General features: G+C 47.0%; 1 protein-coding gene across 7 annotated transcripts in view; it reads left to right on the plus strand.

The window, feature by feature from the left end:
- Nucleotides 1-23,925, plus strand: part of NOS1 (nitric oxide synthase 1) — a 175,719-nt gene that overhangs the window by 134,085 nt on the left and 17,709 nt on the right. For 6 of the 7 annotated variants that reach the window (XM_059140981.1, XM_059140977.1, XM_059140980.1 and 3 more), the window contains exons 12-21: nucleotides 97-291; nucleotides 703-788; nucleotides 3,136-3,280; nucleotides 4,555-4,659; nucleotides 5,229-5,287; nucleotides 6,240-6,341; nucleotides 8,094-8,210; nucleotides 12,830-13,004; nucleotides 17,005-17,143; nucleotides 17,586-17,664. In XM_059140981.1, the coding sequence (XP_058996964.1) occupies nucleotides 97-291; nucleotides 703-788; nucleotides 3,136-3,280; nucleotides 4,555-4,659; nucleotides 5,229-5,287; nucleotides 6,240-6,341; nucleotides 8,094-8,210; nucleotides 12,830-13,004; nucleotides 17,005-17,143; nucleotides 17,586-17,664 (1,202 nt within the window). The remainder of the gene's footprint in view (nucleotides 1-96; nucleotides 292-702; nucleotides 789-3,135; nucleotides 3,281-4,554; nucleotides 4,660-5,228; nucleotides 5,288-6,239; nucleotides 6,342-8,093; nucleotides 8,211-12,829; nucleotides 13,005-17,004; nucleotides 17,144-17,585; nucleotides 17,665-23,925) is intronic. The other variant, XM_059140982.1, reaches the window with a different exon arrangement.

Genomic DNA, 23,925 nt, shown 5'->3' on the forward strand with positions numbered 1-23,925 from the left:
GACCCCCTCTGGGAAACACTGCTCGATGGGGACAGGAGTCCTGAAATAACCCAGCTTCCTTTCCTTCCTGACTCCCCGTCCCCTCTCCTCCCACAGAGTGACAAAGTGACCATCGTTGACCACCACTCGGCCACCGAGTCCTTCATTAAGCACATGGAGAATGAATACCGCTGCCGGGGGGGCTGCCCTGCTGACTGGGTGTGGATTGTGCCCCCCATGTCCGGCAGCATCACCCCAGTCTTCCACCAGGAGATGCTCAACTACCGGCTCACCCCCTCCTTCGAATACCAGGTCCTGCCCCTCTCTGCCTCTTTGGTGCTAAATCTTCAATATTTCGGATGCATGTTCTGCTTCAAGCATTTCTGAATTCATACTTGCTCTTTGAGCACTCAAGGGCGCCATGGCCAATGTGGCTGATGGCTACCATATTGGCCAGCACAGCTCTAGCTCAGAGACTAATGGGATCCTCTGGAGAGTGTTTGAGAAGGATTGAGGGCTGAGTGGAAAGTCTAGATGGACAATGCAGGGAGACTGGACCAGCCACTCTGTACAAAGACCCCTATGTACACCAGCAGCAGAATCAGTCCCTTCAAGGACTGAAGGTGGACATAGATGGGCAACCACAAGCACCCAGGAAGTCCTGCATGACCCTAAGGGGAACTAGACTTCCTCACTGCACTGACCATGGTCCTCTCTTCCCAGCCTGAGCCTTGGAACACCCACGTCTGGAAAGGTACCAATGGGACCCCCACAAAGCGGCGAGCCATCGGCTTCAAGAAACTGGCAGAGTAAGTCACCTCAAGTGGGTGGGGAATAGAAGTGCCTCCAAACTCAGAGAGTCCCAAAAGAGGAGGCTCGGCAGATGCTTGTGCCTCTGACCCCTCATGTGATGTGGCCTCTCCATCTTCTCTGACCCCCTCATGCCTTCTTTGCCTGAGGGTCTGAGATATGGATGTTGCTTCAACTTTTCTCCTTCCCAACCTCACGTTCCTCACTTCCATGTCCTAAATTCTTGTCTGAAGGGCAGTGGCCTATTGATAAGCCAGCTCTCCAAAATATAACAAGAGTGGTTCTAGTAATAATAATGATGATGTAGATTTGTAACATTTGCCAATTTCCATGGTGTAACTACTCCTCCATGGCCAATTTCAAGCTACCAACAGGAAGTCACTGAACCCAGAAGTGGGAGGAACTGGGATGAGCCAACTCAAGAGGGCTCTCACCCAGGGCTGAACTCTAACATGACTCCTTCATTCATTCATTCATTCATTTGGCCAAGAAATGAATACTGAGGGTCCACCTTGTGCCAGGCACTGTGCTGGTCTCCAGTGATGCCTGATGAGCCAGATCAATGTTGTTCCTGTCAAAGCTCACAGCCCTTCATTTTCCAAGAATCACACAAATACAGTAAACATTGCAAGTGCCATTGAGGGCTGATTCATGGTGCCATATATAGAGCTAACCGAGTTTGGGAGGTCAAAGAGGGCTTCCTTCAGAAGATGACAATTGGGCTGAAGAATGAGATGAAGAGACTTAACTGAGCAAAGGAGGGAGGGAAAGGGGTTATGGGCCAAGCCACCAAAGAGTAATAATTCCTGGAGAATGTGTGGCCAACCAAGGGACCCGCTGATTAATGAGGTAGGGGGTGACTGAGATGATCCAATGGGAAGACCAGCCTTCTCCTAAAGAAAGTGAACTCCACAGACTCCGTCAGCACAGACCCCTGTTTGGAGTTAACCTTTGGGCAGAGGATCTGGGCATGCATTGAGCGATTCTTCCATCAGCACTCTCTGGTCCAACACTCTAAGGTGCAATCCCTACAGATGCCATCCATTCCATGAACCCCAGAAGCCAGGCCCTGGTGACTCCAAACCTAGGTTCTGGCTCCATTAACATGGTTCATGCCATCTCGCTCCCTCTGTCTTCCTCCCCTCTCTCTCCTTCCACCTAATCCCCATCTTCCAGCCACACAAGAACACATCAGCAACCATTCCTTCTCTAACAAGAGAATCACAGATATTCTCGGGGAGGGCAGCCCTGGGCTTCACTTCAGTTCAACTGTTTCGGGAAGAAAAAGGAGGAAGAAATCTAAAACATTAATTGCACTATTAAGTGTGGGATAGAAACAATGGTAGTTAATTATAGATGCTTTTTTATGCTCCAATCACTCAAAGGGAATCCTCCAGACACCTTTTATTCTTTTCTGTTTCTCCCCCTGAGCTCGGGGTCCTCCTGCAGTGTGGGTGGTTTCCCTGATTCTCAAAAATGTATTTGCCACCAATCATCCCCAGGTGGGGGTAATTAACAATTTGCCTACGCTTAAGGATTCTCGTTGGACCAGGGATGCTGGCTCAAGAGGTGAGCCCAGGCCTTCCTGAGCCTCTGCCTGTCTGCCACCCCTATGCCCTCATCAACAGGAAGGAAGGAACCCAGGTTCTGAATTCTCCATTTAACTGGAAAGAGCCCAGCCTTGCTATTCAAACTCCCCAGGGCTTTGGTAGGAACAGCATCTTTAAAATTCATTTCCTCTTTCGATGGATATTTATTTAGTGCCTGTTAGCTATCAGGCTCTGTGCAAGACCCTGAAGATGCAGCCTGATTAAGTCCTTCCTTTGTGGATTTATAAACCTCTAAATTCCTTCTAACTCAATACCTAGTGATTTATTCTCTCTCTCTCTCATTCTTTCTCTCTCATTCTCTCTCTCACACACACACACATACTAGAATGAAAGCTTCATGATAGCTACATGTCAATATTTTTCAGCTCATATAACTCTGTCCAATACATGAGTTAGCACCCAACAAACATTTGATGAATGAATGAATGAAGGATCATATATGGGGGCCATGCTTGGCAAACCAAGGTTCTCAAGACTAGAATTGGTCAACCAAGCAACAAACTAACAAAACTAACCAACTGTGTTAGCTCATGACTAGTTGCTCTGGAGGGTTTAATAAAGAGGTCAATATGTTGCTAGACTCAGGCTTCTAGTGTCCCTGAAACCATCAGACATCAAGAGAGTAAATTTTCTCCCACTACTTTTCAGGGATCATGGTTCTTGCCCAAAAGCCCCAGTCTAGCATCTTCCCTCCTTTCTACATTTCCCATTTTCCTCTCCATCCTCTTCTCCCCAGAGCCGTCAAGTTCTCAGCCAAGCTCATGGGGCAAGCAATGGCCAAGAGGGTCAAGGCTACCATCCTTTATGCCACAGAAACGGGCAAGTCGCAGGCCTATGCTAAAACCTTGTGTGAGATCTTCAAACATGCCTTTGATGCCAAGGTGGGTAGGGGGTAGTGCCAGCTCCCTGGCCCTTCATGGTGAACACAGTTGGGAAGGGAAGGAGGGAGGTCAACAGAGAAGAACCTTTGAGAATGAATGACAGCGCATCTCGAGGTGCCCTTCGGCATACACATGCATATTTGCATAAATTGCAGGGGACTTTGAGGCCCGTCTTTCCATGTCCTTCCAGGAGAGTCCAGGAATCACAAAATGAAACCCCATCTCAGAGCCAAATCTTAGAGGGTTTATGAAAAAATCTTCTGGGGTGAGTTTGGAAAGCTCTGCATTAAAAACAGTTCAATCTCAGAGCCTTCAATTAGCAAGTCCATACAGTTGACCCTTGTACAACATGGGGGTCGGGGTGCTGAAAATCTGCATATATCTTTCGACTCCCCCCAAACTTAACTACTAAAATAGTCTATTGCTGACCAGAAGCCTTAATGATAACACAAACAGTTGATAAACACCTGTTTTGTATGTTGTATGTATTATATACTCTATTCTTACAGTGAAGGAACCTAGAGAAAATGTTATTAAGAAAACGAGAAGGAAGAGAAAATGCATTGACAGTACTGTACCGTACTTATTGGGGAAAATGCACGTATAAGTGGACCCACACAGTTCAAACCCATGTTGTTCAAGGTCTACTGTATTCTAATCTCCAAATGAAAAGGGGTTAGAATATAAGCATGTTTGTTCATGGCTCATGTTTTCAAGGGGCCTTTCAGGGGACTGGGTTTCCCCAGAACCTACTTAGAGAAACGTTGCTCAAGACATGCTAAGATATAGGGCAATAATCTTCCTTAGAACAGGGATCTCAGACTTATTTGGCCCAAATCCCATGCTGGTGGAGGGAGGATTAGCAAGTTGTTTAAGCAGACCTGGTCAGAGCCAACTGGGCCATTCCCAGTCTAAATGTGGTCAAGAAGATTCCAGGATCAGTTAGGTATAAGCCCAAAGATCTCAATCAAGATCTCTCTCTATTAGCGACCAACCCCTTTCACCATCGCTCCCAGGTTCTTTATGGTCCTTCAGGCCACTGTGACCATTAAAAGGCCCCACACTGCCAAAAATCTTCTAGTTCTACCCACTCGAGCCCATTGAAATAGTGACACCCAGAACTTTTGATTCTTCTTCCAAAGGAGATGGTTCAAGATGACTCATCTTTTTCCTCTGCCTCTCTTCTCCTTCCCCCATCACTTTTTGTTCTCTCTCACCTCTTCTTGTCACGTTCTCCCTTCCTCTCCCCCCTTCCTTCATCCTCACCCACCTAGGTGATGTCCATGGAAGAATATGACATTGTACATCTGGAACATGAAACTCTCGTCCTTGTGGTTACCAGCACTTTTGGCAATGGAGACCCCCCTGAGAATGGGGAGGTAAGATTACCTTCCACCTGTTCTAGCATGTTCTCCATTGGGGTGGGGGTGGGGAGGAAGGGCAGAAGGTACACCTGCCAGTTTGGAAATCCTCCCAGAGCCTCAAAATCCCATGACTTCTATTTGGATCCAAGTTCCACAAAGATTGGACAATTCCAAGACCTCAGTCCCATGATGTCTACTGATGAGTCAATCCTCAGTGAAAATGCTCTCTCCTGAGTGAGCTGTGCTGCTTTGGAATAAATACCCCAATCAGGACTTTGACATCCCCTGCTCCAGATAAGAGAAGCGGGGATGGTATTTTTATAAAGAGAAAGCCACAGTGGGGATTTGTGTGCTGGGGGTAGCGGGTCCACACCTGGAGTCGCTTCATCAGCGTGTCCTTCCACGTGTACCCACACACATGGAAGACACAGCTGCCCAGCCCGAACCCTTGATTGTCTCTAGCATCCTGGCCTCCAGAGGCTTCAGGCATGTGCCTGATGTGTCAGCCAGGACCCCGGATGCCCAACCCTGTTCCAGGTTTCTAAGTCCCACTCCATGTTTCAGTCATCTCTTTTGGCTTCCAGAAATTCGGCTGCGCTTTGATGGAAATGAGGCACCCCAACTCTGTGCACGAGGAAAGGAAGTAAGTGAATGACCCTCCAGGGTCACGTCACATACTTGGGTGGGTAACTGAAGATTGTCTTTTGGCATCTGGGGTTCACATTTGAGTGTGGGCTGGTTTTTGTGACTTAAGGTCCCCTTGTGAGCAATGTTAGCTGGTGGGTGTCTGGGGATCACTAGGGGCTCATGTTCTGGCTCCTTGGGTGACTTTACTGCCCCATGCCTCAGTTTCTTTTTCCATCAAATAGGACTTGTTATACCTGCCCTAACTTCTTAACTTGTAAGAACCCAGAGAGAAAATAGATGTGGGCATCTTTTGAAAACTCAGAACCGTAGACACTGGTTCTTATTATCTCTCCACTTTGGAAACATACATTTGAAATCAGCGAAAATGAGTTTCCTTCCCCAGAACTGTTCTATGGGATGCTCCTTGTGGAGTTCTAGCTAGTATAGAGGTTGAGTTCCGAAGATGAGATACCTCCTAAGGCAAACAAACAAAAAAACAAAAAGAAAACAACAACAACAAAAAACCGTAGCCACGGTTGTTCGTGGTGAAATTGCGTCCCAATGCAGGGTTGGGTTCTAAAGAGATTTCATGAGGTGGCCTGTCATCACGAGTACCCTTGCAAAGCCGTAAGTCCCACATAAAGCAGAGAACATAAAGCATGTGCGTGCCGAGCTCTCTTTCAAGGAGCCCGATACGGCGTCTCCTCCAGCACGGAGCAGAGCAAATGCCTTAGCTGACTGGTGTTTAGAGATCCTGGTCCACAGAAAACCTCTCCTGGTTTTCTCCTTAGCAAAGTACCTGTTGCTGAGCTCACATACGCTCCATTCCCAAGGGATAGCTGCGTCCCTCCTGCTTAGCCATCTTTGTCCTTGCTCTCCCTGCCCCTCCCCTTTCCAGGTGACCATCACAGGCTCCCCCTCACCCCTCCTTCAGGGAGAGAGAGGGCACCATCTGTTCTCCCCTCTAGGTACCCGGAACCCTTGCATTTCTTTCCCCGTAAAGGGCCTCCCCTCCCCCAAGGTGACCCAGGAGTCCGTGGTCTGGCTGCAGCCCGTGACAGCCAGCAGAGGTAGAGTGTGTGTGTGCTGTGTACATGGGCGTGTGTGCCCTGTGTTCGTGTATGCATGCGGGTGGGTGTGCCCAATGCCCAAGCATCCAAGGCCACACCTGCATCTCAAGGAGACCTGAGTCCTAACCCAGGCTGTGCCACTAACTCACCATGCAACCTTGAGCAAGGCATTTGACCTCTCTGGGCCTCAGTCTTTCTCATCTGCCAAATGGGGAGAAACCATCTCTGCCCGAGCCATCTCTGGGAGCGGCTGAGAGGATCAAAGGATAAAAACAAAGAGGAAAGCGGTTGGAAAAACCTCAAACCTCATACAAATACATGTGCCGTTATTTTTAACCCACAAGCATTAACCATCCCTCCCACACTAACAACACAGCCACCCCCTGATATGTTGCATGACTTATTTGCAGAAATGACTCAATGTGAGACTATTTTAGGGCAGAAAATACACTTACATATATTTAGAACTTTCCTGATGCTGGAACGAAAACTTTGAAGAACGTCCAGCTCAGAAGCCCTGCCTGCCAGAACACGCAGTGTCTTTTTTTGTCTTTTGCTCTTGGATTTGTTTGCGGGGTATCGTTTTGTTTTGGTTTGGGTGTTGGGCTTTTGTTGGGGGGGGTTGTTTTGTTTTCTGGTCTCGGGATTTTGTTTTGTTTTATGTTTTGTTGGTTGTTGTTGTTTTTCTTTGCCTGAAAACAACACTTCCCAATTTTGGAGGAGAACAGGAAGACTGGATCTTTCTTTGAAGTCTCAAGGCTCCCGAGCCTCTCATGCTGAGGTCTGCGTCCAGTGACATCTTCCTTCTCCTTCAATCCCCTTCAGAAGAGTTTAATAAAAGATTCAATCTCTTTTCATGCCATGTCTCAGTGCTAGAACGTTTTCCACATTTCTTGAAATGGGAAATTTGACAGCTCCTTGAAACGTCCAAGGTCCATAACTTGATGAGAGAGAACATTGAATGAGAGTTGTCTGGCACAATCCAGGAAAACTTTCTAGGGTGGTGTAACTGTTCTACAATTGTACTATCCAATATGGCGTCCACTAGCCACATGTGGCTCCTGAACGCTCAATACGTGACTAGTACAAGCGAGGAACAGAATACTTAACTGTGTTTCTTTTGAATTCATTGAACTCTATGTTTTAGTAAATACCCAGAGCTACCATAGCAGGCAGCACAAGTTAGTTCTTAGCTGACTGGCTCAGACTGACTTAGCTTCTGGCTACTCAGACTGAGGTCTGGGGACTGACAACATGGGCATCTCTTGGGTACTTCTTAGAAATGCAGAACCTCACACCCTGCCCAGATCCGCTGAATCAGAATCTGCCCTTTAGCAGCATCCCGGAAGGGTTTGTGTGCTCATCACAATTTGGCAAGCCAAGAAGTTTGGTCTAATGGTTAGGGGATGGTCTGTTCTATTTGTGACTTTTTTTCCCCCTTTAAATCATTTTGACCATCTTGCTCTCAAGATTCCTGAGTTCAGTGGGGTCAGAAACCCTTTAAATACAAGTGGTATCATGTGCAGATGACTAGCTATCATCATGGTGGATGAAGGTAAGTTGATCCATTCTGGAAGAGTCCATAGAAGACTTATGGTCTCAAAAAAAAAAAAGAAGAAGAAGAAGACTTATGGTCTCAACATGCGAGAGAAAGTTCTAGAAACAGGACTGGTCATTTGAAGATCCTTTGGGGTGTCTACCTCAACAAGGGGTTCCAAGTCAGGACTCACAGGCTCTCTTCTGTTTTGGCAGGAGCTACAAGGTCCGATTCAATAGCGTTTCCTCGTATTCTGACTCCCATAAATCGTCGGGTGATGGGCCAGACCTCAGAGACAACTTCGAGAGTGCTGGACCCCTGGCAAACGTGAGGTGAGCAAGGATTGAGGGTATCAGGGAAGACATCTTGGTGAGCTAGATTCAGTTGCAAAGTGAGCTCTTTGTTAGGGCGTCTCCCTTCTATTTCCAACCTTCTCTTGAATAACCAGTTGTATTGTCATTGTCTAGTGGCTCCTCCCGACCTATTTAAGCACACTAGCTGGGCTCTCCGGTCACCTCTTCCTAAACACACTCTCAGAGCTCCATCGCCCAAATCTCAGCCTATCATCCTGTGTGCTGAAGGTTGTTAGTCCCTAGAAATTACTCAATGAGCTACGCTTCCCGGTGATATGTTTTACACCTGATAGAAGCTTCTGAAGTCACCCCTGCCGTGTGCCAGTGGCTCTCAACCCTGCACACACATCAAAATCATCTGGAGATGCTTGCAATATACCAATACCCAAGCCCCATTTTCAGAGATTCTGATGTAGTTCATCTAGAATTGGGCGCAAGTATTGCCTTTTACTTTCTTAGTTTCCCAGGTGACTCTAATGTGTGGTCAGATGCAAAAAACATGGACCCAACCCCATGTTTACCAAAGTACAGGGGTCACATACCAAGAAGTCATTTTAGGTAGGACACAGATATTTTGTTTTTCAACAGTTGTGAATTCAGTTCGACGAGAAAGAAAACTGGATGTCACATCCTTGGTTTTGCCGATGTTAGTTAACACAAGGCTAATGTAAGCCGAACATCTGGGCCTGGTTGCAAATCTTCCTGAACTTTGCTAACCGAAGCTTCTCATACCTGCTCATGGCAATGCTTGGTAGATGCATTCCCATCACAGGGGTCCTAGATATTGAAGTTTTATGTCCAGCGGTGCCCTTTTTTTCTTATTTTCAGTATTCCAAGATTCATTGTTTCTGCACCACACCCAGTGCTCCATGCAATACGTGCCCTCCTTAATACCCACCACCAGGCCCTCCCAACACCCCCACCCGCCTCCAAAACCTCAGTTTGTTTCTCAGAGTCCACAGCCTCTCATGGTTCGTCTCCCCCGCCTATTTCCCCCAATTCACTTTTCTTTTCCTTCTCCTAATGTCCTCTCTGTTATGCCTTATGCTCCACAAGTAAGTGAAACCATGTGATAATTGACTCTCTCTGCTTGACTTATTTCACTCAGCATAATCCCCTCCAGTCCCGTCCATGCTGATACAAAAGTTGGGTATTCGTCCTTTCTGATGGAGGCATAATACTCCATTGTATATATGGACCACATCTTCCTTATCCATTCATCTATTGAAGGGCGTCTTGGCTCTTTCCACAGTTTGACAATCGTGGCCATTGCTGCCAAGAACATTGGGGTACAGATGGCCCTTCTTTTCAGTACATCTGTATCTTTGGAGTAAATACCCAGTAGTGCAATTGTAGGATCATAGGGTAGCTCTATTTTTAATTTCTTAAGGAATCTCTACATTGTTTTCCAGAGTGACTGCACCAACTCGCATCCCCACCAACAGTGTAAGAGGGTTCCCCTTTCTCCGCATCCTCTCCAACACTTGTTTACTGTCTTCTTAATTCTGGCCATTCTAACTGGTGTAAGGTGGTATCTCAATGTGGTTTTGATTTGAATCTCCCTGATGGCTAATGATGAATATTTTTTCATGTGTCTGTTAGCCATTTGTATGTCTTCTTTGGAGAAGTGTCTGTTCATGTCTTCTGCCCATTTTTTGACATGATTATCTATTTTGTATGTGTTGAGTTTGAGGAGTTCTTTATAGATCGTGGATATCAACCTTTTGTCTGTAGCAGTGCCCTTTTTAATAGATTTTATTTTTTTTAGAGCAGCTTTAGGTTCCCAGCAAAACTGAGAGGAAGATATAGCGATTTCCTTCCAGCTGCCAACAAAAACAGCCTCCCCCACCCCTACCATCTCCATCCTGAGTAGTACATTGGTACAATGGGTGAAATTACACCAACACATCATGAGTACACAAAATGCATAATTTATACAAGGGTTCACCCTTGGTGTTATTAATTCCACAGGGTTTGACATCAGTGCATTGTTTTAGTTTTGACATTGAACATCGGTTTTGTACTTTGACGGCCAGACCCACTTTTCCCATATTAAATCTATCACGGCTCAGGGCAGGCATTGGCAGGCTACAACCCACAGGTGCGTTCAGCCTGGCCATTGTGGACTCTTCCACAACCCATGAGCTGGGAATGGTTTTTCTAGTGGAACATTTGCAACTCACTCGATGATAGGAAACATTACCGTTGAATCCCAATGAAGCAAAACGCTATCCCTCCCCCTCAAAGATGAGGGGAAGGGATACTTATGAGGATAAATCCTCATAAGTAAACATAGTACTAAAACATGATCCTTAGTAAGTGTAATAAAAATGTTTTTAAATTTTTATTGTCAATAAAAATGTGCAGGAATTTGTTTTCTGTCTGTCACATAAGTATCTACATGATAGCTTTGATTTTGCTTCTTGGCCTAGAGACCTAAAAATATTTACTCTCTGGCCCCATGTATAAGCAGTTTGCTAGTTCCTGGTTTGGAGGTTTACAATAGGAAGATCGTGGTGGAAACGTGAGCCTAGAAAGTAACTGGGCTGCAGGCTTCAGGTGTACCAGGAAATATACTAATGAATGAATCGCCTGAGCCATCTGTTAGTGAACACAGGTGGGTTTGATAAGCTAGTGAGTACAAATTAAGAGCAAGTTAAACAGCAGTAATAAGGAAACAATAGTATCACTGGAAGTCGGTATGGCAGATGCCATGAACATAAATATTGCATGTTTGAGGAACAAGTGCCGTAACCACAAGTCATGACTGATGCTAGGAATTTCCAATCCCCACTGGGCTGAAGCTAAGGGGCCTGGCTTGGGGCAAAAGTGCTCCTTCCCAGATGTTAACCTCTGCTAACCCTCACTTGATCTGTGAGATGCCTGAACCCATCTCAAGTGCATTCTCCAATGACAGAGAGAATGGGAGTCCCTTTCCCCTCCTCCTTCCCCGCATGCCCCATTTCAGTCTTTAGCCAAATTGACCCCGTCATCCTAAACAAAGAGATTCAAACCCAGAGCCCCCATGAAATAACTTACAGAGCCCCACATCTGGGCTTGTCCGAGATGATCGTCTGCAGCGGAAAACTCCAGCCCGGGAAAAAAGTGGGGTGCGGTGTTCCTGTCCCACTCACCAACATGTCGCTCTGGTCCCGGTGAGGTCCAGACCCACAGCCAGGACCGAGCCCTGTAAGTGTGACATAAAGTGTCTCTAGGACAGCAAACTAGCAAGAGCGGCTATCTGAGACACAGCCCTTCCTTCTCATACTCAAGTCAAGGCAGCCCACCTTAACAGAGAGGAAAAATCTCATTAACTGGACCCCCACTGATGCAAACACCCACCTTCTTGGTGGTATCTAGGTGAAGAGGGTTTGCAACACAAATGAATTTCTTTTTTTTTTTTTTTAATTTTTATTTATTTATTTGACAGAGATCACCAGTAGGCAGAGAGGCAGGCAGAGAGAGAGGAGGAAGCAGGCTCCCCACCGAGCAGAGATCCCGATGCGGAGCTCGATCCTAAGACCCCAGAATCACGACCTGAGCCAAAGGCAGAGGCTTTAACCCACTGAGCCACCCAGGCGCCCTAACAACGCAAATGAATTTCATAGACATCCCAAGAGGTGGAGCTGCATATTGATAAACCTTTCATCCCCTTTTAGAAGAACCTGTTTACCCACCAACATTTGATGTGAGGGTTTTTTTTTTAAGTTTTTGTTTTTAATTCCAGTTTGTTAACATACAACATTTGATGTGTTAATGACAAGTCCTTCTGATCTCCTCATTAATATAGGACCCTGAGGACTGCTGTATTATGATTTTCGTTACCTTGGTACTTAAAACTCATCTGGTTGTGTCCATGATAGAATTCAAGCCTTCCCAAAAAAGTAGACTAATTTCTCTGGCTTAGAAAGGGATGCATGAGAAGTTAAACCAATGGTTCTGGGTTTTCACTATCCCTAATTCATCCTCCTTAGGACCACTGGGAATTTTCTCCTGAGGATCGTTGCAGCTAACAGAGAACTAGAAGGAGATAAGAAGAGGCCCCAGGGGCTCCCAGATTTTAAAATGGCCTTCCCCAGGTGGGCTTAGGGACATCTGATCACCATGGGCTAAACACAGTCCTTCTGGAGATAACCAAATGTCTCAGTCTGCTCAGGCTGCCATAACCAAAATACCAGAGTATATGGCTTCAACAACAGATACTTATTTTCTTGCAGTTCTAGAGGCTGGCAGTCCAAGATCAAGGTGCCAGTAGGATTGGTTTCTGGCGAGGCCTCTTTTCCTGGCTTGCAGATGGCCACCATTTTGCTATGCCCGTACATGGCCTCTCTTTTCTCCACCGTCAGAGTGAGAGAGTGCTATCAGCATCTCTTCCGCTTCTTCTAAGCACACTGGTCCTATTGGACTAGGGCCCAACCTTATGACACCATTTAACCTCAGGTACCACCTTAAAGGTGCCATCTCCAAATACAACCACAATTGGGGCATTAGGATTTCAACATATGAATTTGGGGAGGGGGACACAGTGTCCATGATACCAGGTACCCTCTCACACCCCACGGTCCCCTAACACGGACCTTTTGTTGTCTCCTTGGCAGGTTCTCTGTGTTTGGCCTTGGCTCCCGGGCTTACCCTCACTTCTGCGCCTTTGGACATGCCGTGGACACCCTCTTGGAAGAGCTGGGAGGAGAGAGAATCCTGAAGATGAGGGAAGGGGATGAGCTCTGTGGGCAAGAAGAGGCTTTCAGGACCTGGGCCAAGAAGGTCTTCAAGGTAACCACCGGCCCAGATCTTGGAGACCTAAGGGGAGAATTCACGACCCACCCTCAAGACCTCCAAAGACAGAGTACCGACACCATCAGAAATAGAAGAAACTTGAGAGAACCCCTGGTATTTCCCTCATGTATCCAGCCAGGATACAGCTGTCAACAACTCAGATGGGTTTAGATGGTCTTAAAACACACATTCTCCATCCAGAATCCAACCCCCTTCATTATGGTTAGAGACTTAATCTATAAAAAAAAAATTATAGTCTGAGGATTTCAGAGCTGGGAAGAATCCATTCCTCCCTTGCATTTGGTAGACAAGTAGGCCAAAAACATAAAGTTGGGTAGCCACACCGGGGGCCATGCCTCATCCTGGAGCTCAGGTCTCCGATTTGTCTACTTGGACAAGCTTCTCCCTCTTGTGCTAGATCTTCGCTGACCAATATGGGAGCCACTAGCCCTCTGTGCTTTTTTTTTTTTTTAAGATTTTATTTATTTGACAGAGAGTAGGCAGAGAGGCAGGCAGAGAGAGAGGAGGAAGCAGGCTCCCCACCGAGCAGAGCGCCCAATGCGGGGCTCAATCCCAGAACACTGGGATCACGACCCAAGCTGAAGGCAGAGGCTTTAACCCACTGAGCCATCCAGGCGCCCCAACCCGTATGCAATTTAAATGTCAGTATTCATGAACTCACATTCAACAGGATGAATGAACAAGTGAACATGGTATGTCTAGGTAATGGAATGTGATTCAGCCATGAAGAGAATGAAACGTTGACACCTGCTACACCACAGATGAGCCTTGCAAACCTGCAGAGTGAAAGAGGACAGGCACAGAAGGTCTATGCTCCCATTTATAGGAAATGTCCAGCACAGGCAAATGCATACAGAGATTAGATTTGTGGTTGCCTGGGCTCTCGAGGAATGGAAAATGGGAATGATTACTGATGGGTACAGGGCTTCTTCTGGGAGGACGAGAATGTTCCGGAACTGGATAGCAGTGGTGGTTGCACTCTCTCTCTCTCTCCACACACTAAAAACCATGGAATTGTACATTTTAGTACATTTTAAAATGATGAATTTTATATTGCATGAAAAATGTCTGTATATATATACATAGAAATAATAAAATGTTTAATTATAATATAAAATACTGTATATTATGACAGAAATATTATATATTGCATATTTGCATAAATATATTTATCTTGCATAAAATAATTACTTATATATTTTATACACCATAATGGATGTATAAAATTTTAATCACTTTTAATTAGTTTTTAATTCTATTTAGTATCTATATTAAATAGATTCTACTTAAAGAGCCCATTCCTTGGCTGCATATTTCACATACTCAGTAGTCCCAAGCTAGTGGTCATCCCAGGAGACAGCACAGAACATTCCTATCATGATAGAACATCCTATTGGATGGCACGATTCTAGACATATGAGGTCACAGGAGAATAATGAACAATGGCCTTCTATCTGCATGGGGGACATGATGTGATTGGCTATCCTGGAAAAAAACAAAGAGCCTTGAGTACCGACCCCACCACCTCCACCCGCTCCTTCTTCCACGCCGGAATGTGTGGAGCCACATTCTCAAGCCGCCACAGGAGAAAGGACACCAGGCAACCTCCTGTCACTCCTTTGGCACTTTCCATCCTACATGCAGAAGCACATAGGGAAAAAAGGGGGAAACTGAGGCCCTGGGCTCTCTGGATATCTGTGGGGGGAGGCTGTGTCCATCAGCCTGTTTCTGCATTTCTCCCTAGACAAGGAAAATGGTGATAACTTCTCCTGTTACCTTGAGGTCACTATGGTTCTTGACTTCGATCGGCCACTTTGAGCACCCCAGACGCAGGGCCTGTTACTAAGCTACTGTACCCTTTAGCTATTCCCCCCCACTCCATCCATCCTCCCACCAAACTCCCGGTCCTGGCAACCACTAACCGACTTTCTATCTCCGTAGCTTTGCCTCTCCTGGACGTTTCCTGTGAATGAAATCCTATAGTATGTGGTCTTTTCAAACTGGCTCATTTCGTACATTTTTAAGGTTCATTCACATTGTATTATTTATCAGTACTTCATTGATTTTTACGGCCACACAATCCTCTGTTGTATGTATATATCGTATTTTGTCCATCAGCTGATGGATGTTTAGATTATCTGAAAATCGACACACAGCCAAAAAGTGGTTAAAGCTACCCTTAAAAACCTCTTGAACTGGGTCAGCTGGGTGGGTCAGTCAGTAAGCATCTGACTCTCGGTGTTGTCTCAGGTCATGATCTCAGGGTCATGGGACAGACCCCCACATCAGGCTCTGCACTCAGCATGGAGTCTGCTTGAGATTCTCTCTCTCCTCCTCCTTCTGCCTCTCCCCGCCTTGCTCACATGCTCTGTCTCCCTAAAAAAAAACAATTATCCATGGCTTTTTTCCCAAAAACCTGAATTTGAAATGGTAATTCTTAGGATTACTAAAGTCAGAGAACTTATGAACTTGGCCCAAAAAATAAATAAATAAATAAAAGAATAGAAAAAAAGCAAAATTCATAGGGAGATGTTCAAACATTCAATATGTTCTGCTTTTAATGTCTTTAAATCTTTAGACTATGATAGCTAGGATGTTCTAAGGTGTCTATTTTCTTTTTTTTAAAGACTTAACTTATTTTTTAAAGATTTTTAGTTATTTGAAAGAGAGAGCACACGTGAGAGAGAGCACAAGTAGGGGAGAGGGCCAGGAGGAGAGAGAGAAGCCGACTCCCTCCTGAGCAAGGAGCCAGGCACAAGGCCCACTCCCAGGACCCGGGATCATGACCTGAGCTGGAGTCAGATGCTTAACTGACTGAGTCACCCGGGTGCCCCAACTTTATTACTTGTTTGAGAGAGAGAGAAAACACAAATGGAGGGAGGGGGGCACGGAGAGGGAGAAGCAGGCTCCCTGCCGAGTGCAGAACCTGATGCTGGACTTGATCCCAGGACCCTGAGATCATGACCTGAGCCAAAGGCAGAGGCTTAATCTACCAAGTCACTCAGGTGCTCCTAAGGTGTTTTATTTTCTTGCTTAATGTTAGGCCTCTACAAATATTGGTTTTAGGAATAAATGACATAAAAGTTACATACTAAGTAGAGGGTAAATCTTTTTTTTTTTAAGATTTTTATTTATTTGACAGAGATCACAAGCAGGCAGAGAGGCAGGCAGAGAGGGGCAGGGGAAAGCAGGCTTCCTGCTGAGCAGAGAGCCCTGATGCGGGACTCGATCCCAGGACCCGGAGATCATGACCTGAGCCAAAGGCAGAGGCCCAACCCACGGAGCCACCCAGGCACCCCTAGAGGTTAAATCTTAAAGTCATTAATTAGTAAAGCTGATCTAGCCAGCATATCAACAGCATTCAAAACATATAGGATGGATTAGTGGATAGACTGATGGCTGGCCGGTCCGTGGTGGGATGGATGGATGGGTGGTTGGGCGGGTGAGTGGATTGAAGGAAGGAAGGAAGGAAAGGGAAGGGAAGGTATAGATGGAAGAATGGAAGGTTGGATGGACAGATGGAAGGAAGGAGGGAAGGAAAGACGGATGGATGGATTGATGGATAGAAGGAAATAAGAAAGGGAAAGGGGGGAAGTAAGGGAGAGGAGAAGGGAAGGAGGGCAGGTAGGTGGAGGAATGGAGGGATAGAGGGATGAATGGATGGATGGGTGGATGGGTAGATGGATGGATGGACAGATGGGTGGTTGGGTGGATGGATGGATGGATGGATGGGTGGATGGATGGACAGATAGATGGACGGATGGACGGATGGGTGATTGGGTGGATGGATGGATGGGTGGATGGATGGACGGATGGACGGATAGATGGATGGATGGATGGATAGATGGATGGATGGATGGGTGGATGGATGGATGGTTGGGTGGATGGATGGATGGATGGATGAATGGATGGACGGACGGATGGATGAATACAGGCCATGCCTGGGAGGTCACTGAGAGCCCTGCATATGCCACAGGCAGCCTGTGATGTGTTTTGTGTGGGAGACGATGTCAACATCGAGAAGGCCAACAACTCCCTCATCAGCAACGACCGCAGCTGGAAGAGGAACAAGTTCCGCCTCACCTACGTGGCCGAAGCTCCAGAACTTACACAAGGTACCTCTCCGCAACCTCTGGGGGGCATGCAGGGCCCGCCATGCATGTGGGTTGGGGGAGAAAGGAGCCCTCACCCCCCCCCCAAAAGGTGCCACAAGAAGCTGGGTGTCATGGCTTCCATCTCTCTTCAGGGCAGTCCTCTGAAAATAAATACACGGCCAGTGCCCCACACCCAGCCGACCTGCGCCTGGATGTTTCTCCCTCCAGCAGCGCGGCGCCATTACCCTGAAACTGTTCTTCTCTGCTAGGCTCAACTAGATTTGCCTTCCCTTCTCCATTATCCGCAGCCCTCCCCCAACCCACCCAACTTCTTCTATTTCATCTCTTCGCCTCACTCCAGAGGACAGTGCAAGTGTGAAGAGAGGGTCAGGAGAAGCTGGAGGCTTTGTACTGGCCATGCTTTAACCCCATCTCAGGAAGACTGTCATTGTTCTCACCGCAGGTCTATCCAATGTCCACAAAAAGCGGGTCTCGGCTGCTCGACTCCTCAGCCGTCAGAACCTTCAGAGCCCTAAATCCAGGTAGGAACACCTTGCTTGGCTCAGGGTTCCCCATCTGTGCTCCAGATGCCCCCCACCCACCTGCGGGGAGGAGCCCTGATTGACTCAGAGGCCTGGCTTCCCATGACCATCCCCAGTACCACTGAGATGCCCCTGCTGCTTTGTAGCACCAAGGTTTTCCCACCTTCCCTTTGCCAAGCCCCCTAGGGGGACCAAGAAAGGACAGATCATCGTGGAAAGCAGAAAAAGAAAGGTTGTATGAGGAATTTTTAATCTAGACCACACCCTTGTCGAACTGCTAATGTTCATTGTACCAGAACATCCTAGCCAGAGAACATTTCCTCCTTGTGGGTAATTCTTCTCTAGAGTCCCGAAAACTGGCTACCCAGATGCTGCTTAAATTCCTTTGGGATGACAGGAGGTTCATTACCTTACCAGGCAGCCCACTCTGTGTTTCAGAGTCCTAATTGTTAGATATGATTTTGCTGTTGCTCTAACCAAAGGGCATCTTCCTAGCTCTCTGCATTGATCTCAGTTATCCTCAGGTGACACCCAAAACAAACTCCGTTCTTCCAAATGAGAGACCTGCTGATAGCCAAGGACAAGGACCAGTCTTTCCTGGGTTTTGATTTCTTCAAATTGTGCTTCCTAAGACCAGGTTTCCCAAGCCTTTCACCTTAGTAAAAGGACGCACTCTTGTCCTGCTGCCAGTGTCATTCTCAGACCCAGTCACAGCACACAGAGAATCTGTCATAGCTACCACATGCACTGGGGCCATTAAAGCCACCCCTGGACCTGAGCAGGACACACTGATCCCACCTGAGATCGTGGGTTTTGTCCTGGTGGCCATGCCGTTGTCCCATTTAGCTTCCACCCTTGCTGCTGTGGTCAAAGTGAGTGAACCAAGTCTCTCTGTCCCTCGACTTCTGTAAATAAGATTTTTAGCCTTCATGAAGTCCTTTGCATTGATCCTTAGAGAATGGCATCTTTTTTCACATCCCGGTTACAGCCCATGTTGAGCTTTTGAAATCTTGATTCTTTAGTACAGTCAGTGGGCTTGCGAGCTGAACAGGCCTGGGTTCTGACCCCTGTTCCGTCGCACACCAGCTGTGTGACCGCAGGCCAGTCATACAGGTCCTCCGAGCCCATCTCCTTACACAGAACAAGAAGGGTATCTCTACACATTGCTGACATTTCTCTAGTGTTTTCTGTGTGCCGAGCCCTGCTTTGTGTCTCTCTCTGAGGAATCTCCCAGAACTCTTAACCAGCCCAGGAAGTTGGGACTATTATCATCGAAGTTTTGGTTTTGGTCCCCCCCACCCCGCCCCACTAAAGATCTATTTATTTATTTTAGGCAGGGAGGGACAGAAGGAGAGGGAGAGAGAGCAGAATCTCCACTGAGTTTAGAGCCCAATGTGGGGGTGATCCCACCTTGATCCCACAATCATGGCCTGAGCTGAAATCAAGAGTCAGTCGCTCAACTGACTGACCACCCAGGCGCCCCCATCATCGATGTTTTAAATATGAAAAGTGACAAGTAGATAATGCAAGTGACTTTATCAAGGTCACATAGACTCGGTTCTCCAACTCTAAAGTCAGCATGCTGAATGGCTACCCAGATGTCCTCAAGACCATTGCAAGGCTGCTATATTAACGACGAGGTGCACAAGGCAACCAGTATCTCCTACTTTCCCGTTACTCTTCCTTATCCGGCCTAGCTTCAAACACCTACACATTTAGTATGCATGCTTTCTGCGTGGATGTCAGACCTCTGATGGAGTTATCAGCAGCAGGAAGCCCCCAAGGTCTCATGTACTCTCTTAGATCCTCCAACATTAAAGAAATGGGTTGGGAAATTAAACCCTTTGAATAATTTGTTATATGCAGCATTCAGGAGCATAGGGATCTCTGATACAGAGAGGGACCCAGAGAGGGACCTTGTGTTTGAAATACGCATCCTTACTTCCCATTTCGGCCCTGTGGAAAGGGATGACTTCAGTAACATGGAAGAGAAGTGACTAAGAACCCTTGGAAATTTCCTTCAGCAACAAACCGTGAAAGAGCAAATAACAAAAATTACTCCCTAAACCATGGTACATAAAAAGCAAGGTCCTTTGCAAATGTTCTGATGCTAACTTGGACCAAAGTCCCGGAATAACCCCCACTCACCTCTGGAAAGGGCCTCTGACTCTATGCTGAGTGACTTAGAAGAGACTGTTTCAACAGGTTTAGGGACGAGAACCTTGTATTAAAATCAGTCGTGAATTAGCACAAAAAGGATCAAGTTGTATGTAGGTATCTCTCTCTCTTTGGAAGCACACTCTGGAGCATGACCTATTTTCAGGCTTACTACCATCTCCAGCTTTGTAAGTCGTTGGTTTGTTTTAAGGGATAATCGAGTAAAAAAAAGAAAAAAGACTCATATGCTTCTGTTTTCCCCCACCCAAGTCGGCCCAAAATCAGGCTGTTTGGGCCAGGAGGCTATAAGCGAGATGTCACAAATTACTCCCCGCCTCCCAGATACTTAATTGCAAGCAAAGTGCTTAAGAGGAAGTAAACCACCTCCTGAGGGTGATCCTTGCACAACCAAAGATAAAAGTGACCACAGTCATTGCCTGGCCAGGAAATACATTCTCTAGGTACACCAATTAACAAACAACACAGCAGGGAGTATAATGGAGCGGTAATGGGTGCGGTGAGTCCTGCATTTCGGGAGGAAGAGAAGTGCATGGTAGGCTTTAGAAAGGGAAGGAGAGGAGGGACATCGAGGCAGAGGCTGGCAGGAGTAGAGGTGCAGAAGGGGTCCTGAGTGTTGGGGCATTGTGGACAGTGGTGGGATATTACAATGGACAGATCTTGATGAGGAAACTCTTGATTCTTACTGCTCCCTGGATGAAATTGCTTCTCTCCAGCCTTTCCCATTTCAACAGAGATCATCAACAGTTGCCTTAAGCCAAAACCTCAAGCATCTTCCTTGCCTCCTCTCCCTCCCTTACACTGCATGTCCAGCCCTCATCTTGTCCTCTGGGATTTGACTTTCAACTTCATCTCAGACCTACAGCTGCTGCGTTGAGCAAATCCATGTTCATTGATGGTATGAGTGGGCTCTGGCCACCATTCTGATCTCCTTCTTCAGCTCTGCCCCCCCCACATCTGTGTTGACCACTCTCCAAACATTCCAGCCTTCTTTCCCTTCTCCACATATGCTACACCTTTTCTTACCCCAGGGCCTTTGCACATGCAAACACTCTTCCCAAACAGGTCTTTGCATGTCCCCTTTTTCTCATTGTTCAGATCTCTCCTCAAATGTCCCATCACCTCAGAGGCTCCCTGACCGTCCTATCTGATAATCACTGGGCCTGCTGCCCCCAACCCATCAACACCCACCCATCCTTCTGGGACCTCTTTAAGTTGTTCCTCAGTGAAACTAGTACAGTCGATGAGAATGGGACCCCAGACCCATCACTGTCTCACCAGTGCCTAGAATAAGGCCCAACACTCACTACAAATTTGCTGCACGAATGAAACTTACAATGTTTACTCTTTTCATTAAAGAGTATTCTTTTTTCCATTTGATGCTGAACATTAACTGACTCTTGTTTCATCCGTGAACCTGTCATTGAGCCACTGCCGAGCATACATGCATGTGTGTGTGTGTGTCTGTGTCTGTCTGTTATGCTTCTAGAGTCTGGGATGGAGGGGCCACAATGACTGCTACATTCCCACACTACCCTTTTTGCCCTTTCTTTTTTTTTTTTTTTTAAAGATTTTATTTATTTATTTGACAGACAGAGATCACAAGTAGGCAGAGAAGCAGGCAGAGAGAGAGGAAGGGAAGCAGGCCCCCTGCTGAGCAGAGAGCCCGATGTGGGGCTCGATCTCAGGACCTTGAGATCATAACCTGAGCCAAAGGCAGCGGCTTAACCCACTGAGCCACCCAGGCGCCCCCTTTTTGTCCTTTCTCCTTCTCCCCATCCTTCTCAATGACCTTAATGTGTCCCAAGCTTAAACACACACACACAACTAACTTACAAAATTCTATACTTACAAACCCCCAGCAGAACTGAGACAACTGGTCTTCCAAGTTAGTGCTACTGAGAAAGGGTTAGGGGAATCTGCTTCCCCCACAAGGCTTCAAAGACTAGCCCATTAGGGTGCTCCAAGGCCATACAGTCATTCATCCCTGGGAGGTCTCAGCAAGCCATGCCTGATCAGAGGCTTGCAACATCCCCTTGGTTAAATTCCCGGCATGGGCAGAGCCTGGGGCACCTGGCGTATCTGCCGGCTGCCTCCCCATTCCTGCCCCTTGTCTGCCTGACCACCGTATGTCATGTTCAAGAGAACTTGGGGGAAATGGCTGGGAGTGTGAGCCAGCTCAGCAAGTTCGGGTCTTCCACATTTCTATTTTGTACCGGCCAGAAGAACGGAGGCAAATATACTTCGGAAAGGAATCATGATGATCTGGGAGAAAGTGGGAATTGTGGGGCCCTTTCAAAGGCTTCTGTGGTTGGCGCCGGAGGCTCCTTAATTAGCAGCCCCACAGCGCCCCCTGCTGGCTATCAGCCTCTGCTAGATTCCAACCCTGGCGCAGGCAGGAGCTGGTGGTTGTCATTGCTCTCCAGGAACCAGGAACCCACATGAGCTCAGACCAGAATCAGTCGTGTAAGTCTGTATAATTGACAAGATGAGTGCCCCTGGGACAGCAAAATCTGTCCAGGAAAGGAGAATGGGACCCCAGGCCCTGACACCATCATTCCCAATGTCAGCCACCAATTTCCCCACCATACAAAGGACAGGGGTGCCTTGCCTTGCTTCGAGAAAATACTTGCAAAAAAGTAAATGTGCTAGCACAACTATTTTTAATAACGGTGGCTATTTGCAGCACAAAAGGGTTCTTGGGTGTGCCAGAGACTACTTTATATAGCGAGTCCCATTGGTCTATTCAAGTGTTGATTTACATACCATGGAGAACGTAGAAACTTCATGTTGGATATGAAGTGTCTCTACTGAGAACCAGTTGGCAATGAAGAAAAGCAGATCTAGGGGCGCCTGGGTGGCTCAGTTGGTTAAGCGACTGCCTTCAGCTCAGGTCGTGATTCTGGAGTCCCCGTATAGAGTCCTACGTCAGGCTCCCTGCTTGGCAGGGAGCCTGCTTCTCCCTCTGACCCTCCCCCTTCTCATTCGCTCTCTCTCAAATAAATAAAATCTAAAAGAAAAGAAAAGAAAAGATTCTGAAATGCCGACGGAACCCAAAGAGGACAAAGAATCTGATTTACCAAAAGCGTAATCAGCTCCCAAGTTCTCAGGCATTGTGTAAAATGCAGTAGGTCTGTTCTAAAACCTTTTAAAGGACCGGAATGATCATAGAGTCTGAGAGTTCATTCTTGTTGCCCTCCCTTAGCATGGGCCCTTAAAATCCTGCCCTTAAAATACAAAAACCAGTGGAAAAGGGGAGGATCAGGCAAATCATAAATAAATCAGTTCCTCTGTGTGTTTTCTCCTTAGATCTCTCAAATTTATATGGGTGGATTTTTGCACAACCAAGACCAAATGTGTGTTTCCCTTAGGTGATAATATAAGGAGCCTGCTCCCCCCCAACACACACACATACTTACCAAAGGGGGGACAGAGCTTGGGATTCCCAGGAGAGATGGCATGATGCAGACTGCAGACTCCACTGCCTTGGCTCCAGTGGGGTCCTGATTCCTGGGAGAACCCCAGTTAGTAATGAAAACACAGTCTGTTCTGGCAACTGGTGAACCCTGAGAGCCTGAGGTCCCTTCGTCTAATAAATATTTCTTGAGGACCAGCTACGTGCTGGGACTATCCTATTTGCCAGAAAGAGAGCAGTGGACAAAATAGATTCCTTGCCCTGTGGAATTTACATTGTTCTGGAGGCTGGGGTTGGGGAGGGAGGGTCAGGAGGCGGGGGAAGGCAGACCACGAAGCACAGGATGATGGAAGCTCTACAAGAAGGCAGACGCCGGTCAGTGCTACGGAGAAAGGTGGTTTGGGAAGGTAGAAAAGCAAGGAATCTGAGGACTGAACTGAACCCTGAGGGGCTCTGGTGCCCAGAGTTTGGGGAGATGAGAAGGAACTGCCAAAGGAATGAAGATTGGGAGAGCTGGGGTGCCAGAACCCAGGAGAAGGGATTTGAGGAGGAAGAGACCAGCCACGTCCAGTGCTGGTTCCATGAGCAAGATGAATGCCATGGCATTGGCATTGGATTTGCAGAGAAGCTCACGGGGGACCTGCTAAAAGCCATGGTGTGGAATGATGGGG

This window comes from Mustela lutreola, chromosome 11, assembly GCF_030435805.1.
Source record: "Mustela lutreola isolate mMusLut2 chromosome 11, mMusLut2.pri, whole genome shotgun sequence".
Classification (NCBI taxonomy): domain Eukaryota; kingdom Metazoa; phylum Chordata; class Mammalia; order Carnivora; family Mustelidae; genus Mustela; species Mustela lutreola.